Genomic DNA, 19,294 nt, shown 5'->3' with positions numbered 1-19,294 from the left:
TCTTGTAAACTGCCTCCAACACTATTATAATATTATTCACAGTCACCAACTATGGCGCTGTTGAAGCGACTTCTTGATCATTGCCTACCACCAAACAAAACAGTGTGTGGGAGTGAGAACGCCCTGAACCGATCACACACAAAGAATTTGACATGCTGCGAAGCCTCCATGGAGCAAGTAGCAATTTTCTTCTCATCAAAGGGACTGCTGCTTAGTAACAGCTTTCGCCCAAAACCTGTAGCGCTTTGTGTACAACAAACCGATCAAAACTTTGCAGTGGCAAGGAAAGTACACAGGAGATTCAATCACAATAACATCTGTACATGCATATCTACCCCATGCCACCAGGAGAGAGAGCAGTTTCAATTAACGGCTTGGAGTCAGTCAGGGAAGATGAGCGGGAGAAGACTCCTGCTGACACAGCTTGAGAAGTGTGCTGTGACTGAGTCAACCTCCCTCTGTGACTCTAGTGCAGATGGAAGGGAAAGGTAAGAGAGCTCGCTAGGCTTTCAAGATGGCCTCTCTACATCACTTGCCGATCTCTGGCCTTGTAACATCTGCTGAGGTGAGTGACGGGTGTGGAGGAGAGTCGGTGGGGAGGTCTACAGAGCACAACAGGCCAGTTTTGGAAGCAAAAATCTCATTAATTTTCTCCATATTTTAAAAGTAACGTATAAACCTTTCAAGACATGAGATATGAGATTGTTATGATAATATATACACTTCCGTACAACAGTTTGGGGTCAAATAAATCATTTCAAATAAATGCAGTTCTTTTGACATTTCTTTTAATCAAAAAATCCTGAAAAATAAACATATCGGTTTTCACAAAAGTATTAAGTATAGCACAGCTGTTTTCAAAAATGTTTCTTGAGAATCAAATCAGCATATTAGAATGATTTATGAAGTATCATGTGAGACTGAAGACTGAAGTAAGGGTGTCAAAATAATAGGAATAAACTACATTTTAAATATTCAAATAGAAAACAGTTATTTTCAATAATATGTCATAATATGGTTTTACTGTATTTTCAACCCCAAAGTTTGAATGGGAATGTACATCTGTAGAATGCAAGAGTCTGTGAGGTTTTTATTTTTTAAATATTGTGGATAACACTCAAATTCTCTACCCACAATCCTGAAGCAGTCAATGCCTTGGGTTCACCAATCATAGAAGAATCTCCCCATATAAAAGTATATTATTCTTAAAGTTCATGTGGCTATACATGTATTGTGTACTTGGAATGAAATATATACATTAATTATTATATATATATATATATATATATATATATATATTATATTATATTAATCTATATCAAGTCAAGTCAAGTCAAGTCTGCTTTATTGTCAATTCTTCCACATGTACCATACATATAGAGAATTTAAATTGCGTTACTCTCAGACCCTTGGCGCATACAGTTAACATTTAAGACACTGACAGTAGACGTTCAAATACGGATAAATACAGTTTAAACATATTGTGACGAGCGTCCCGAGGACTCATCAGCGTTGCCCTGGAGACAAAGGAGGAACACCTGCACTCGCTCATCACGGCAGGATCGGCCACACCTGAGACTCATTCGCCCGCGGCCAGATAAGCCATGAGAGCCTGAGAGACGGGGAGAGAGATCTCCGAGCGAGCTGAGAGACTAATGCGTGCTACTCTTCTCCTTTGCAGACCCCAGCGAGTGACCGATCCTGCCACGCCACGAGCACCGCATCGACGCACCGCCCTGGGAAGCACCTGCACCAAGAAGAGCACCACTACACCTCAGACAGCCGCCTGCACCCAGCACCGCACCTTAATAATAAACCCACCCTCCGGGGTATTTGTCTTGAGCTCTCCTTGTTGCGTGATTCTTCCACCCTGCCACAATATGTACATACAACTATACAGATATACAAATGAGGACATAAAGATAAAAATATAAATAAAGTGGCATACGGCACATCGCAGAATAGATAGAGTGCAACCAGTTAAATAAAACAAAACTGTGCAGATATATGTGTAGTGCAAGAACAGCTTATCAGTCTGTTAAAGTGACAAGAGAACAGTCTTTTATCAGACTATCCAAAGAGGTAGTTTGCAGTCAATGCTGGATGAGGTAGTGATCAGTCCAATGCTGCACAAGTGACAGGTGCTGGTCACAGTTTTTAAGTGGGTGGGGAGGATGGAATGGTCCTGGGGATGTGGGGAGCTGGGGGGGGGGGGTCGTAGTATCAGAGTTCAGTGTTGCATGGGGTAAAAGAGGGGAGGGGGGGTAAGGACGGGAGGGAGTTCAGCTTCCTCTTCGGATAGCCTGATGTATGAAGCTGTCCTTCAGTCTGCTGGTCCTCGCCTGGAGACTCCGCAGTCTCCTCCCTGATGGCAGCAGACTGAAGAAGCTGTGTGTCGGGTAGGTGGGATCGCCTGCAAAGAGGAGGGCTTTGCGGGTGAGACGGGTGCTGTAAATGTCCTGGAGGGAGGGGAGAGAGACACCAACGATCTTCTCACTATGCGTTGAAGTGACTTGCGGCAGGATGCGTTGCAAGCGCCATACCACACAGTGATGCAGCTAGTCAGGATGCTCTCGATGGTGCCTCTGTAGAAGGTGCACATGATGGGGGCCGGGGCTCTGGCTCTTCTAAGTTTGCGGAGGAAGTAGAGACACTGCTGTGCTTTCTTGGCCAGTGCTACAGTGTTGTTAGTCCAGGAGAGGTCCTCTGTGATGTGCACACCCAGGAACTTGGTGCTGCTCACTCTCTCCACAGTCGCACCGTTGATGGTCAGAGGGGCATGCTGAGTGTGTACTCTCCTGAAGTCAACAACAATCTCCTTCGTCTTCTCCACATTCAGAGAGAGATTGTTGTCACTGCACCACCCGGCCTGACGGCTCACCTCGCTCCTGTAGTTTGTCTCATCTCTGTTGCTAATGAGACCCACCACAGTCGTGTCATCCGCAAACTTAATGAAGAGGTTGGAGTTGTGTGACGGTGTGCAGTCGTGGGTCAGCAGAGTGAAGAGGAGGGGGCTCAGCACAGATCCTTGGGGGGCCCCAGTGTTCAGTGTGATGGTGCTGGATGTGTTAATGCCGACCCGTACTGCCTGAGGTCTCCCGGTCAGGAAGTCCAACAGCCAGTTGCACAGAGAGGTGTTGAGCCCCAGCTGGACCAGTTTGTGAGTGAGCTGTTGAGGGATGATTGTGTTGAATGCTGAACTGAAGTCTATGAACAGCATCCTGACATATGAGTCTTTTTTGTCCAGATGTGTGAGGGCTGGGTGGAGGGCAGTGGCGATGGCATCATCGGTCGAGCGGTTGGACCTATATGCAAACTGGAAGGGGTCCAGGGAGGGGGGGAGGACAGACTTGATGTGGTGCATGACTAGCCATTCAAAACACTTCATGAGAATAGGAGTGAGTGCTATTGGATGGTAGTCATTTAAGCAGGATGGAGATGACTTCTTCGAGACTGGAATGATGGTGGTAGCTTTGAAGCATGTGGGAACAACGGCCTGATTTAACGAGAAGTTGAAAATGTCTGTGAAGACATCAGTGAGTTCCACTGCACAGTCTCTCAGTACATGCCCAGGAATGTTGTCAGGACCCGGAGCTTTGCATACATTGATCCTGCTGAGGGATCTCCTCACACTGTCCGGGGACAGCGTCATCACCTGGTCACCGGGAGGAGGTGGAGTCTTCTGTGCAGTGGTGCTGTTTTGTGCCTCAAAGCGAGCAAAGAAGGCATTCAGCTCGTTCAGCAGGGGGATGGTGCTGTCACAGGTCTGTGGTGGGGGCTTGTAGTCCGTAATGGTCTGTATCCCCTGCCACAGGCTCAGAGTGTCTCTGCTGCCGCTGAAGCGATGGGCTATCCTCCTGGAGTACTGTCTCTTGGCCTCTCTGATGCCACGGGAAAGGTTGGCCCTAGCTGTCTTCAGGCCCTCCTCATCTCCAGCTCTAAAGGCAGCGTTCCAAGCCTTCAGAAGTCTGTAGACCTCCCCTGTCATCCACGGCTTCTGGTTGGCCCTGACAGTGATGGGCTTTGTAACCGTTACATCATCAATGCACTTGGTGATGTAGGCAGTGACAGTCTCTGAGTACTCTTGGAGGTCTGTAGTGTTGTTGTATGTGGCAGCCTGTTTAAACATATTCCAGTCAGTGGTGTCAAAACAGTCTTGAAGTGCCTCTGACGACCCTCCCGGCCAAACTTGTATCTGTTTGTGTATTGGTTTGATGACTTTAACGAGCGGTCTGTATGCAGGCATTAGCATGACAGTGATGTGGTCTGAGGCGCCGAGGTGGGGGAGGGGGAGGGCCTTGTAAGCTCCTCTCTGGGTGGTGTAAACAAAGTCCAGAGTATTTTTTCCCCATGTTGGAAAGTCTATGTGTGATGCATTTTTGGGAACACACTCTTTAAATCTGTGTGGTTGAAATCCCCAGTCAAGATGAGAAAAGCATCTGGGTGGGCTGTCTGCTGCTCACTGGTGTGCTGGTACAGATCATTTAGTGCCTCACTCCTGTTGTTGTTGTTGGAGTTGGGAGGGATGTATACAGCAACGAGCAGTATAGCTGTATATTCCCTCGGTAGATAGAACGGCCGGCACTTAATAATCATAAACTCCACCAAGGGTGAGCAGTGTTTGCAGACCACAACAGCGTCGTGGCACCATGCATCACTGATGTAAACACAAAGCCAGCTGCCGCGGATCTTACCTCCCTCGACGAGCGCTCTGTCAGCTCGATAGTATGTTAGCTGGTCGAGCTGTATGGCGCAGTCCGGTACGCTGTTGTTAAGCCATGTTTCCGTAAACACAAAAACACAACAGTCTCTTACAGTCCTCTGAGTAGAGCGAAGTAGTCGGATGTAGTCCAGTTTATTGTCCAAAGAGCGTACGTTCGCCAGTACGATGGTGGGGATAGCTGGCTTGTGTGGGTTGGCCGCTAGCCTAGCTCAGATACCGCCGCGCTTACCCCTCTTCTGCTTCCTCTCACGCTGCTTGTAGCGCCTCCGCTGTGGGCGAGATGCAGTAGTGGGGGTCGGTGATGGAGTAGGCTTTCGGAGCAGACCGAGGTCCCGCAGCTCTTCGGCGTGCGCTGAGTTTAACTCTAAAAATGTGATTCTGCCGACATCGAGCAGAAACTCACGACTGTATGTGCGCTTAAAGACAGGTAGACGTGACGAAGATGTACAAAAACATTGCGACTTACAAGACTAAAAAGAGAGAGAGAGAAACCGCTGCGTCTGTGTGCGCCGCCATGTTGTGCTATATATATATATAATTGCGCATTATATTAATCTACTTTCGCGCTACAAAAATGCGCTCTCGACATTTGGCAGTAAAATAACGCCATACATTTGACTTCCCATAAGTACGGCCGAACACTGGTTCTCTTGCTCTCAGTTGTGTTGCTTATACCGGCTGTTTATTGCTGTAGATATGCAATGCAGAGAGACGTATAAGCGACGCCCTCTTCTGGAGACGGGGCAGGAATATGCAGCTCATTTGCATTTAAAGCCATACACTCCAAATCAGCTCTTTTTTAGGCACACCCCAAAAAATGAAATTTTCCAGCTGTTATAATAAATGATCTGTGGGGTATTTTGGGCTGAAACGTCACAGACACATTCTGGGGACACCCAAGACCAATATTACATCTTGGAAAAAGCGGCATAATAGGTGCCCTTTACATTACATATTTTATAATAAATGTTGATAATTCAATAGTAGTTTGTCATTTGCAATGCTTCAAGGGCCACGGTGTTAATTAACTCGTAAAAGCATTTGTGCTTCCTCTGATTTTCAAGTATTTTTGCTTCAAAAAAGTTGGAGCTGGGCATATTTGTTCATGTTTTTTTTCCCCCTATTGAGAAAATGAATGGGAAAACTAGAACTAAGAATGCTAAAAAAGTATTGTTTCATCGATTTTTAGCCAAAATATTCACACCAAAATGCTACAACTACAGCTATTACAAGCAGAAGTTACACTAACATTTGGGTTAGATCTATGATCAACTACGGATTTCCTTCCCATATTATTGTGATTTCATTAGAGCCACTCTAAAATCCAGAGTTATTTCTAGTGACCTCACTATATTAAATGAAACAATCCAGCTGCTTTGCCTCGACCAAACATGATTCCCATCAGCAGGATGTGGCTCCCTTACTCCCACCACCAGACATCCTCTGGACTAACAGATCTCAACCCACTGATAAATGGCATCCTTAAACAATAGAGCCCTCCATGCTGAGAGACCCGGCCTAAAACCTTTTCACCGAGTTCAGAGGTCGAGAACTAGGCACAAGATGATCCTAAGAGGTCCTTCCTACCTCATTATCTCACTTAGGCCTACGAGTACAACCACAAGAGATTTTCTGTCACAAAAATCTTTAGAGAACAACTTTGCTATACGGCTTTGCCAAACGGTTCCACACTGGTCCTGGATCAACGTGACCATGCTAGAAGCAAACAAAATTTCTCATTCTGCTGCTCTTGTTGCTAGGAGGTGGTGAAGGGTTTTTGGCGACAAGGAGCTCCATTGAGACAGACCGAATGACACACTCCACAGTCGGTTACCTTGGTTCCCTGCCCTCTAGAACGCAAGTCAATGGGGTATAACAGTATGGACATTGAAAGCCTGCTGTAATAATAAGCGAAAAGCCATACTGCTGGAAGTGGACTAACATTAGGGTGGAAACAATGACATTTTAGTGTGGGAAACTGAGTCGGGTCAAACAGAAAGGGAGGGATCTGCAAAACACATCAGGGCACCCGGGCTCATTGGCCATTTCCGGATGTGCCAGGCAAAATAAATGAGAGTGTAGGCCTGGTGGAAAGCACATCTCAGGAATAACTCTCACCATCTGACCTTAAGCTAACATTTACAAATCAATCTCCACTCACATTGTCATGGAGCTAAAAAACCATACTGGATCTGGTAGAGAGCAGAAATACATATACTTCACTCCTAAGTCCCCAGGGTTGATGCTGCTCCTCAAATCGTGAGTCTGATTTCAAAGTGGGAGCTGTTACTGTAAAACGAGGATCAGAAACAGGATCAGGCAGCACGCTGGAACTGGGAGGTGAAGTGTTCTGTCGGGCTGTCACTTTTTCTGAGGTACGCCAAGAAGAGAGGCATAGGCAGGTCATTCTCACGCACCGAGATCAGATTTACACTTCAAAAGCAAATCCCAGCAGTTTTAAAAACAGTAAGCCTTTACTAAAAGACAAGGGTAGAAAAGGAACTGGAGGGCAATTATCTTCTTATCTTTTAGGAGTGATTCGCCATTGCTGTACGTTTGGAGGTCGTGCAGAGGTTCAATCTGGCAACTGGTGTGTGAGGCTAGTAAAGGGGGAGGGATGATACCAATTCTACCTGGTTAGCAGAGCGTCTAAGGGGTCTGGCAGCTACTCAAGGCAGTGAAGAAGAGTAACAACAGAACCTAGAAAAATAGATCTATGACAAATAGATCTATCCAGGCCCAAAAATGACTGATGGAACAGCTCATATAAGAAAATATCTTTGAAGAAATGTGCTTTGATCAGTTGGAGTGCGAGTTTTCTGACAGAGAGCACTGCATGCATTGTGAACGATGAGCAATTGGGCAATCATAGACATTTATTTCTGCAGACCTAGTCAATTCAGAGGAGAAAAGTGGCTACTGGTTCTTTTGAACCATTTATCTCTAAAAGTACTGCATGAAATATCTTAAGACAGTTGCTACTTGCAAGTCGTGGCAACAAAACTAAAACTCTTTGCCCTCCCATGACAGCTCATTACAAATGTTCCCATGTTTCAACAAGCTCTCTCAACTGGAGCTGGAACTAAATTCAAGTTTATCATCCAATTTGTTCCACAGTGTCATCCGACTATGATGATTTAATATTTTTACACTGGCCTTTGCTTTTCTGCCAGCTGATGGGGTGAACAACAGTTCAAGCAAAGTGACTTACATTATGCCTTGCAACACTAGAGAATTTTCATGAACAAATATTGGTATTAAATTAACAAATGAAGTAAATAAAGTTAAAAATGGCTTTTAGGACATACAAATATAATTTAACATAGAATTCCTGAATAAAATAGGGAAAATACATACACTACCATTCAAAGGTTTGGGGTCAGTTTTTTTTAAAAAAAAACTATATAAAACTATTCGATCCTATTCTACAGCCTAAAAAAAGGTATTAGATTTTCCTCAAAAATAGTACACAGCACAACGTTTTTAGCATTGATAATAATAAGAAATCAGCTTAGAATTATTTCTGAAAGATAACGAAGATCCTGAAGACTGGAGTAATGATTCTGAAAATTCAGCTTACCATCACAGGAGTACATTACACTTTAAAATATATTCAAATAGAAAACAATTATTTTAAACTGTGAATAATTTTTAACAAATAGTACATTTACTGTATTGATAAATGCAGCATTGGTGAGCATTAGAGACTTCTATTTAAAAACATTTAAAAATCCTACCAACCCCAACGTTTTGAACGGTATAGTGTAACAAAAATAATAATTTCAAAACATATCTTGCATTTCCACCAGGCAAAGCGAGTGACAACACTAGCCAGCTATGCTTTTATATCTTCAGGATATCTATATTTAGATTTCAAAAATCTCAAAGGTAATAAAAGCAATGTGAGAGTTGTATAGTTTGTTTCAAACATGTTCATGAATATAAGATTGAAAAGAAAGGGGTCATTAAATTGCCTTTTCGAAGCTTCAGGATATTAGGTCTCCGACAGCGTTCATATGTCTGATTCATCACACCATTCAGTATGAAATTAGTAATTATCATTAACGAAATGGACTGGAGGAAAGACATCACACAATGAGAAATAATCTTTCAACGCCAAAGTGTAGAAGTCATGATCTTGCGCTCCGTCTGTTGTATATTCATTACTTCTCTCACAGGGACGTTTGGAGCCCTGGAGGACTATTAATTGGAGAAGGGGCAGGCTCCCAGCATGCACTACAGGGTGCCAGGTGATGGCAGACAGACAGTCCTGGCACTGAATTGATGACAAGCTTTCTCCTGGTGGAAATGACTGTGAAGGTCAGCCAAAGGAGCAAAGCAAAGACCGACAAGAAGAAAAATATAGTCCTCCAAGGGTAAAGGAACAGCCTTTTTGATCATGTCCTTTGTCTGAGGAACAAAAGAGTCTCTTTGCCACTTGGAGCAGGTCCCTGTTACTACATAAAGACAGACTTAGTGGTTTCAGGAGTGAAAAGGCAGAAAAAAAGTTGCAAAGCGCACCATGAGCCAACAGTAACCAAGTGAAAAAAAATAAATAAATAAACAACAGATTCACTCTTCATTAAATCCTCACCTCTTGCCCATGAGGCTTGCAGGTTTAGCAAGGCCAAGATTGCTCTTGTTTGGCTGTTTCTTGCGGCGGGTCAGCTTTTTGCGCCCAGAGCCACCGGCAGGCACATCCTCGGCTTGCTGGGTGGCGTTGCTCTCGCTGCCCTTGCTGTTGAGGTCCCGCAAAACATCATAATTGATCTTACTGGAGATCTTTTTCTGCTCCAGCATCTTCTCTATGGCCTCTCCCGCAGTGCTGGCCAGGATCGGCTCTCGCTTCTTGGACGACTTCTTTGGCTAGACAAATTGGAATAGGAGTTGTTTACAGTAAAAAACAAACATTGGAATGAGTGCTTATTGGCTCTGAGTGATGAGTCCTTTGGCTTTCTAAAAACATTTCTGAAGGCTAAAAGCATACTGGTAACTTAAGTAAGTGATCATTTCTATCTCTTTGGGCATCTGGGTCTCATTTAAACAGTGCATTTTCCCCACTGGGCCTTGATATAATGATGTTAGGCTAACAGCTGTCAACAGCAAAGTGACAGAATCCCTTTAGTAGCCTGGAAAAGCTATCAAGCCCATCTAATCTAGTAGCCGCTGACCATGTTCCTCATGTAGCAAAGTGGAACAAGTCTCTTCAGTCAGCAAGAGGACTACTGTACCTGAAATTGCTATTAGGCTCAAGGCACCTCATTAGAGGTGCAGAGCAGGGCTGGCTAATCCAACCCTGACTGGGAGTCACGGTGCAGATGTCAGAGCAGACAGGTTAAGGAGAGGCGACACTGAGAGCCTGGGGTGAAACCAGAGGAGCAAGTGAAGTTAAAATGGAAAGTATGCGGTCTCCTAGGACCTGTAGCTGCTGAGTGTCTGAATACCCCGGCTTGTGAGGGAAGCCCAGGTAGACACACACACTCACGACTTACTCACCTTCTCCTTATAGGTCCCTTGTTCCTTCTCTTTAGCTATTCTCTCCTCTTTTTCTGAAAAAATAAAGCAAAACAGAGAGACACAATGGCTTTATCAAATGGAGTGCTTTAGAGTAGACACAAAAAGCAATAAAAAAAATAAAGGGCTTTAAAATCTCAACAAACTCTTATAATGTTGAGCAGATTAACTTCAGGAGGTCAATATATATATAAAAAAAAAAATCTAACTTTATCTCACAAGGTTCAGTCGCAGGATAAAATTGCAGGAAGCAGTTCACTGTGCAAGTATTTAAAAACAAAATCCTTCCTTTTGCTAAATTTTTATCTCTGTGGTTGAGCAGTCCCTTGCCTCTGACGTCAACACAGATTGAGTGTATGAGCTTGTGTTAATAAATGCATTAAGCTCTTCTTTTCCTATTCGCTTACCTTTCTGTTCCCTCAAATATTCCTCGTTCTGTTTCATCCACAGCTCTGTCTTGGCCTCCACCTCTATCTCATTCAAAATATACTGCAGAGAAGATAACAGGCCTATGCTGATAAGTAATGCTAAGAGGTGATAATTTATAAATCCAGGATGCAGAACATCAGACAGTTTCTTGAACTTCACATGACCTGCTAAAGTTCCATTTTCAGAGAACAACACAGTAATGTGTTACACTCCAAAATATGTTTTTCTCTTAATTAGTATTTTTGTCTTGTTTTTACATATAAGTCATAATACATGCTTTCAGCATAAGCATAAATCCAACAACATTTTGTGAGATTTATGTCTTATTACCAAACAGAATTTTGATTTAAATGTAAATGTATCTTCTTGTAAAGAGGTTTAGATATTTTTACCAGAAAAAAAGCAGTGCAAGTCAAGTGAAGTTTATACATAAATCCATTAATAAAACTACATACCTTTTCAATTTCTTCTTCATCAATCCCATCCAGATCCAGTTCCCCATTATCTGATTTATCTTCCACTATAGAAAAACATGACGACAAAGGAGTCTGATTATGTGATTTTTGGGGAAGCAATTCCCATCAGATAGCATGCAGGCTATTCAGGTGAATTTCCCATTTCAGAATGAAACTGAAGAAAATTGTCCTGCTTGACTGGAGTCTGCAGCTGTCAGAGATGGTACACTACACAGGAAGTACTTTGGTGGCGTTCTCCCAATAATGCACGCGCTGCCAGCTCTTTGTTGTGTAATTGCCATTAATAGGCTTAGCGATGATATGAAAGGATTTTGTGTGTTCCTCAAATGCTTTCCCAAATTGTTTTAAAATCCAGTGTCACATTTATTAATCCCTAAATTAAAATCTCATATTGAGGCAAATATGAACAGCAAGTGTCTGTAAGAATATATAAATATAAATGAGATCGGGGCAAGACTAGAGAGCTGTAAATAGACATGATGAAAGAAGCCAATCACAAAATAAAGCAGCATCTCTAATGGGTAGAGAATTAAAAACATGTGAACATTTGGAATTAAATAATCAATAGTGTTTACTCAAGATGGATCAAGTATAAACTATCAAGATAACACAAAAGAAACACCCTGATTCTGATTACCATTTGTATTAAGTTTTGCGTGATCTATTCAAGCTAACCTTTTAAAAACCTAGCCAAAGGATTGAACTAACACAAACAACGACACACGCCAACTCTGTAAGTGACTTTAAAGCTGATTTTCATGACGAAAATTCTTTCTTCAAATATAAAGAGCTGCAAAATCTGGCCTGGGAAAAGTGTGATTGGATTGGTGAAGCCTCTGTGGATCAAGACCAGATGTTCATTAATTGAACATAGAGAGATCTGAATGCCGTCTCTACTGTGGCCATCCGACTCACATTCACGTGCTCTGACGTTCTCACAGCGAGACTGGCCAGGGAGAACAGATTTAAATATCTGAAATGAGACAAAAGAAAATGGGTCACAATCTGTCCCCATCTCAGACTCTTACACTTGCATGTGTGAGGTTTAGGACACGTCACACTACTTCAAAGGCTGTGGTATCATTTGAGATGCAATCAGCAGAGGCACCTTCTAAAAAAATGGACTCTAACTCCAGTTTAACAGCCAAGCATAGAAATACAAGCCACATTATATAAAGTGGCGTCTGCACTGGAATGCTTGAGGGTCCAAAGAAAATTTGAGGGGGAAAAAAACAGTAATTTTAACACATCTGATATTATTAATGTTTCACTGCCTTTTATAGACCAGACATCGTTAAATTAATCATGATTATTTTATTCTATTGACAATTCTAGATTTTAAAAACAACAAATAAATCTAAATCTTTCCAATTTTATAAAATAAACATTAATTAATATATCTAACATTATTTTAACAAAAGGAGCATAATATTTGCAGGTCCTGGGTATGAAATAGTTTAAAGACCCCTTAAAAAGTTAAACTGCTGACAAATTTATAACTAGCTTCCTTAATAACAGCACATTCAGTTCAATGGAGCAGATATTGGAATGTAAATTTGTTCAAGAGATCTGGGGGCTGTGTGGGTCAAGCAATTGTGTACAGATGGTTTTGTCCTAACTCACAATTTCTTTGTCACATGGTTTCAGTCAAAGGCCAGTCTCATATGAAATGTTTGTGGTTGTTCTCACTACCTTCTTCACACCGTCTATTACATCTTCTACTATCTCCAATTGCCTGCTCCTCTAACACCTGGTTTTCATTGGGTAGGTGAATTCTAAATGTTTAGAAGGACTGTAATTGAATCCAGGTATCTCGTCCATAAGACGGAGATAGGATACTTGCTCAGGCATGGACCAACATAGGCACACTGGTCTATGAGGGAATTGAGCTTGTTTGCAGGCAGCTTGGAGTGGCTGTCACATATCAAACCCAGTGGAGCAAATCACAGCGTTTCCCCAAAGCAATTGCACAGCCGGCTTGGATAGAAGGGAGAAAGAAAAACAACATGGCGCGATTAGGTTTCTGCTCTTTAGAAGGCTGGCGTGTGGCTGATTGGGGTTGGATAGATGATGGCAGCCTCTCACAAGGAGCTCCAGTTTCGAAGGGGGTTGAAAAATGTGAAAGTAGTCACCCAAAGGTCACACAGACTGAGCTACCAGCAGGGAATGGTATACAGCTCTTAGTCACCAGTTTTAGCCCCAAAAAAAGGCAATTGTAAAATAAATTGTCAACAGAATATAATAACACAGATATATTACACAGAAGTCACTTTCAAACGAAGCAGATTTTGTTGGTCAGTGTGCTGACTTTGCATGTCCAACTTGAACATGACCTCAATCTGCATGGGGAACTTTTTTTGCCCTCCCACGAAACTCCCAATTCCTATTGGAATGACTAGACTGCACCTTTAGGGGGTGTAGCATAATGCAGCTTTTGTCAAACAATAAACATACAATTTATCTCAAATTGTCTTCTCATCTTAATGGCAAGAAAGAAATAAGAATATATTAATATTTTAAAGTTTTCCATTCAGTAGCTCTAAACTAGCACAACAGTATAAAGCAACATGTCAAATTTCATAAATACATAAAGTTTTTAAAAAGTAGTACTTATGAATTTCAAAGTAGCTATGTGATGAATATAACAAAAATTTAAGTCATTACTGATTCTCAAATCAAATATGTTTGTTCATGTGCAATCCAATGATTTGATATTATTGACATCCAACCTGTGGCACCATATTTGATTTGAAATCTGGCTTCACAAAAACGAAAGTGTCTCAACTTTTGAGATGCCATTTATCATTTTTGATTTTGCAATTGACCCTTCTCAGGGAGTTTGATTGACAGGCGATTTGACCAATCATTACACCAAATCTGCCATTTTTGTCCGACAAACAAAACATACAAGAGAGTAGATTAACGTCGGTGGACTTGAACTTGAAAGTGGTGTTTATTGACGTATTTCCACGGTTGAAAAAAAGATTCCTTCTGGTGTTCATGTTTACTTCATGCTATAACTAGTAAGGAGGAGAAGATTATCGGTTCATGTACCGCTTGAACTGAGGCTCTACAGCAATCACGACACATTAAAGAGCCACAAAATGGTATTCATTGTTTGAATTTCTTCAAAAATGGCAAAATTTGAAAGTTTCATACCTAAAGTAGCCTGCTCTGTCTTGTCTGTCGGTGTGTTGTCAGTTACCTCTGTATTTTTCACTGCGTGAGAACATGATGTGTAGTGTGACGAAGGGGGGCCGGGGGTCTTTGTGAAGGGTCAATGAGTATGCAAAAAAAGCTGTGTGACAATTCCTCAAAATTCTCCTTTTGTGTTCCACAGAGAGAGGAACAGGGTTAGCCACGACATTAAGGTGAGAAAATGATTAAAGCCTACTCGTTTTTGGGCCTGTGCCTTATTCGAAAATGTGGCACGTTGTTTGTATGATGATATCAAGAACGCAAAACATGATTAAATTCTCATAATGTAATATGCTCCAACATATTTCAATGACGAACGAGCCTCTAATATGAGTATGCACTTGACTGAACATAATCCAGATTACATAATGAATCATTTGAATCATTATGCAAATAAACAGGTCAGCTTGATGCTCCACTGTGAAATGCCACAGAGATGAATGAATATTGGGGGCAACATTTGCAATTTGAGATTGAAAATATGAATGTTTGTAGATTATTTTATAAATCATTATATTATAAACTACAACCTGTGATTTGCTGGAAAAAATAATAATACCTAGCATCGGTTTCTTTCCATTGAATCAAATCAATTTATAGATCAACTGGTGTCATCCTTTGAGGATTAATTATTAGATTTATCATAATGCCAACAAGAGAGATGCTCATGTTATGAAGATCCACTCAGATTTACTCTAGATGTAAACTAGCTTCTTTTGCTCAAAACTTGAAAAAGAATCAAAAGATCTTAAGGGCTAAGAGTGTTTCACACTCATAAAAAAACGAGGACAAGGTGGAAAAAAAACCTCTTGCAATATGGCACGATAACCTCCGAGTGCCTTTTCCAACCTCACCACCTGCTCACACTGTCTGTGCCATGGGCAGGCAGGCCAAGAAGTGAAGAATAAATGTGTTTGTGTATGTGTGTGTATTCTTGCCTTCGGGTCAACTACAGTAGGCAGTTACAGTATCTTTTAAATCAGACTCCACATTGACATTCTGCACATGCAGTATACTATAGATGTGGATGGACTACAAAAGAGCCTTTTGCTCTCCGCTATCCCTCAGCATGTTTTGATCACGTCAAACACATCCACTTGAAAGGTTAAATTCTGTATTTGCCTGCAGAAGCTGTGCTTTCCCATGCGTCATTCCATGAATGTCCTCCTAGACTATCTGTCATCTCCATCTACACGCAGTCTCCCATCTCTCTCTCTCGTTCCCCAAGCTATTGGTCAATCGCTCTGAAACCAGCACAGCTGTCTGACTGCATGCAGGCTATTAGATCGATACTTTACACATGCAAGCAGAAGTGGCATTAACAGCAGAGAAAGGGAGGGACAGCACTCAGAGCGCACTGGACCGAGAGGCAGCATCACCACTGCCGAAGCTCAGTGCACAACAGGAAATGCAGTGCAGTAATGCAGTATGGGAGGAGTTGGAAGCAGGTGTAATCAATCAGTGTCCCTGCTGCAGGACGTTCATGACATGCCCCCTCAATACATACAGACAGGACAATTTCACTTTTTTAACCCTGGAATAGGCTTAAAACTGTAAGCCGTTTATAAGGCATGTTGGTGCTGTTTTTTTATTGTTTCTATGTAAACATACATTATCTCACTAGTTTTTCAGGGATTCACAGCATGAGCGCTGCATTATTAAAATGCTGTGTCTATTAAAAGTAGTTCAAATTTATCACAACATTACAATGTACAGTATGAAAAAATATTAGCGTTTAGAGTGTATATTAGTGTTAGTGTAAATATAAATTTTTATAAACATTAACTGAGTGTTAAATGATGGCAAAGCAGTATTATTTTAGTGTTAGTTATCTATTATTACAGTACTTTTTAATACTTTTTGAATAAGCTTTTATTGTTCAATTTTTATTTTAAGTTTAGTTGAATTTTTAGTAAATTTGCCTTTGTCGTTTTCATTAGTTTTTAAATATTTTTATTTCAGCTTTAGTAATTTTAACACTTCAACTTAAGTCAGTAGTAAAGGCAACATTTCAATTTTTTCAAAATTTTTCATCTAATATTTATATTTGATTTCAGTTTATTGAAATGAACAAAACCTATTTTTTAATAGCCTTAATTTTAGTTAACAATAACAACACTGCAAGAAAGGCAATCTAAATGCACAGATTGTATAATGTACAATTAAATATACAAATATCAACCAATACACAGAAAAAACCTCTAATAATGGCTGATAACCCCTATGGTATCTATATACTCCCCTAGTAAGAACGGATTGTGTGTGAACAGCCTGTTGTTATAAGTCCATGAGGGGATGAGGAAACTCATTAGTATGCTCATTATAAAATCATTAGTGCCACATACTAATTGGATTTAAACCTATAGAGTAACATAAGCTCAATATGCGCCTTTTTTATATTAAGCCTTTTTCCACTTGCATAGTAAAGAAAAGAAATGAGGAATGGGATTGGTAAATGTCACAAACTGGATACAAACTCTTTCGCCTACATTAGCACCATACTGTAGGTCACCACACGAAAGCATGTGTGCAAACTGCTCGGTTCCAAAACAGTAACAGTACTCACTGATGATTCAGAGTCATTTGGAAAATTTGCTGAAAAACACGTGCTGTCCATGCTGAGGAAATTGAGATTCTTTTAAAGCCTGAGTGGTCAACGCTCTCAGTAAAGCTGTGATGCAGGTACTAAGATTCTCAAGGCTGCAAGCTTCTCATCACACCAGAGCATCACAATATCCTGATTTCAAAGAGATCCAGGAAAGGGAGGGTCACAGGAATCTTTGTAAGAACAGGCAGGCCTCTCCTCTGAGGAAAGTTCCTCTCTTCTCTCAGTCGTGGATATGTTGGCTGATGCCTGGCATTTGAAATGGCAAAGTTCAAACAAGGTTCATAAAACCACAGTAAGCCCAAGGGAAAATCCTTCCTGTATTTTTATCTTTTCATTCTCTCTCTCTCACGCAAACACAGAGTCAATCTGAATTGCATTACCCAGGATCTGGTGGCCAGCTCTGTATGTGGTTGGATATATTGACTACATTTGAAAAACAAAAATTGATAATGGACTCCCAAACCCCTTTATCATCATCAGATAAAAGTCCTATTTCACTGTACTTGCTGGTCTGGAAAAATATATATTGATTAAATAAGTGGAACTCCTTAGATGCCTTTTGAGGGAGATTTCTGGGTTAAAACTGGTGCGCCGGTGGGAAGCGAACCTGCGTGAAACAGATGCTATTGATGGAAAGGAGGCTATAGAATTGGCCAGTCACTCCCTTCACTGCAGTGAAAGTGAGAGAACGAAAGAGAGAGAGTGAATCTCATGTATCCCAAGAGAACTGGAGAGACAGACGGTCTGAAAGAGTGAGACACTTCAGTACCGACAGCCTGTCAGAGTGAGAGAGGCATCTGCCAGACCTCACACATACACAGACACACACACACTCTTGGTCACTTACTTTCTACCTCTCTCACTCACTCTCACTTTGTTTCTGTCTGTCTCATGTGTTCCCTATTTAGATAACACTAAATTTATGCAGACCTGCATACTGCAGCAGTTTAAAAATGCAGCTTTTTGCTCTTTCAGTGCCTGCATTTCAGGCCCTGCTACACTGAAATATGCCTGCTTATAATACGATTATAAATACTTATAAAGTGATAATATTATAAAGTAAAATAAACTAACAAAATAAAAACAGGACTGGCCAAGTATACAAGGTGTTTCCTTGCCTGAGGCCCAGATGCTAGGATAGGCTCCAGCATCCTTGTGACAATGAAATGAAATAAAATAAAATTCTAACATAGATTTTCTTCATAGCTGTGGAAAATATTTATTTTAATAAGTATTTTTTCATAGTTTTTTGTGCTTTGTTGAGAGCCAATTTTAATTCTACTTTCTGGTTTGTGCTTAAAAAATTCTAACTCTAGAATTTTCTAACTCTAAAAAATAACTCTATTTCTTGCTCTTTGTACTGTTTTTCTTCATCTTTCAGTGCACACACAAACACATATTCACAACCCAATATTCAGAGTGACCAGCGTCTTTGGCCTTCATAGTCTGCTGTATGTATTGTTGTGAGCAGTGAGAGTCATCCATGCTGAGTGGAACCCCATAAAGCTGTCTGTATGAGCGACTCTAAGAGGCTTTCACTACTGCAAAATCATCACCTTCTCCTGCAAAGCACAATGATGACGAGGGAAATGTATCAGCAAACTGCCATAGCAGAAATAGTCCACGCAAAGCCACTCAGACAGCAAATCACAGTCTGAACTGCTTTAAAATAAAGCAGCTCTGCTCCGATCTCCCAGACTGGCCTCAGGAGACATATGCTGCATCCAGATAAACCACTGCTACTCGTCACTCAGAGCTGCAGGGAACACCTAGGTCGAGGAGTTGTCAGGGGTCAGGGTCAAAGGTTAAAAGGGAACGGCCCGAGTTCAGCTAGCGAGCAGGTGCTGAGTTCAGAGAAGTATTGCTGGGCAGATTTTGTGATATTCTGTTGGGTCCTGTGACATTTTCTTTTCACAGTTGTCTTTGATGAATTTCAGGAATCTAAAGCTCTTGGTAAATAAAGTAATCTGTTGCAGACAGCCACATCAATCAATGCATCCTGACCAAAAGATGGTTTGTGGATCAATACTGCTTAACCATGCTGACATTCAAAAGTTTTTTTTTTAAAGAAATTAATGCTTTTATTCAGCAAGGACGCATTAAATTGCTTAAAGTTGACAGATAAGACATTTACATAGTAGGCTATATAAATAAATAAACTTTGTATTTATCAAAGATCTTTCACAGTTTTTCACAAAAATATTAAGCAGCACAAGTTGATAATAATAGTGAATGTTTCTTGAGCAGCAAATCAGCATATTAGAATGATTTCTGAAGGATCATGTGACACTTAAGAATGATGCTGAAAATTCAGCTTTGCCATCACAGGAATAAATTACATTTTAA

The 19,294-nt window shown here is 41.2% G+C and overlaps 2 protein-coding genes across 2 annotated transcripts in view; one reads left to right on the top strand and one right to left on the bottom strand.

Moving 5' to 3' along the window:
• LOC306880185 (creatine kinase B-type-like) overlaps positions 1-19,294 on the top strand; it is a 985,569-nt gene that overhangs the window by 893,024 nt on the left and 73,251 nt on the right. The gene's annotated exons all lie outside the window — the stretch shown is intronic.
• The window catches only part of LOC306880288 (transcription factor IIIB 90 kDa subunit-like), a 67,303-nt gene that overhangs the window by 17,285 nt on the left and 30,724 nt on the right, over positions 1-19,294 (bottom strand). Inside the window, exons 13-16 of the mRNA XM_079433733.1 lie at positions 11,122-11,186; positions 10,645-10,726; positions 10,220-10,272; positions 9,318-9,589 (exon numbers count right to left, since the gene is read on the bottom strand). Of these exons, the coding sequence (XP_079289859.1) occupies positions 9,318-9,589; positions 10,220-10,272; positions 10,645-10,726; positions 11,122-11,186 (472 nt within the window). The remainder of the gene's footprint in view (positions 1-9,317; positions 9,590-10,219; positions 10,273-10,644; positions 10,727-11,121; positions 11,187-19,294) is intronic.

This window comes from Barbus barbus (assembly GCF_936440315.1).
Source record: "Barbus barbus genome assembly, chromosome: 14".
Taxonomy (NCBI): Eukaryota; Metazoa; Chordata; class Actinopteri; order Cypriniformes; family Cyprinidae; genus Barbus; species Barbus barbus.
This window is presented reverse-complemented; position numbering and strand designations above follow the sequence as displayed.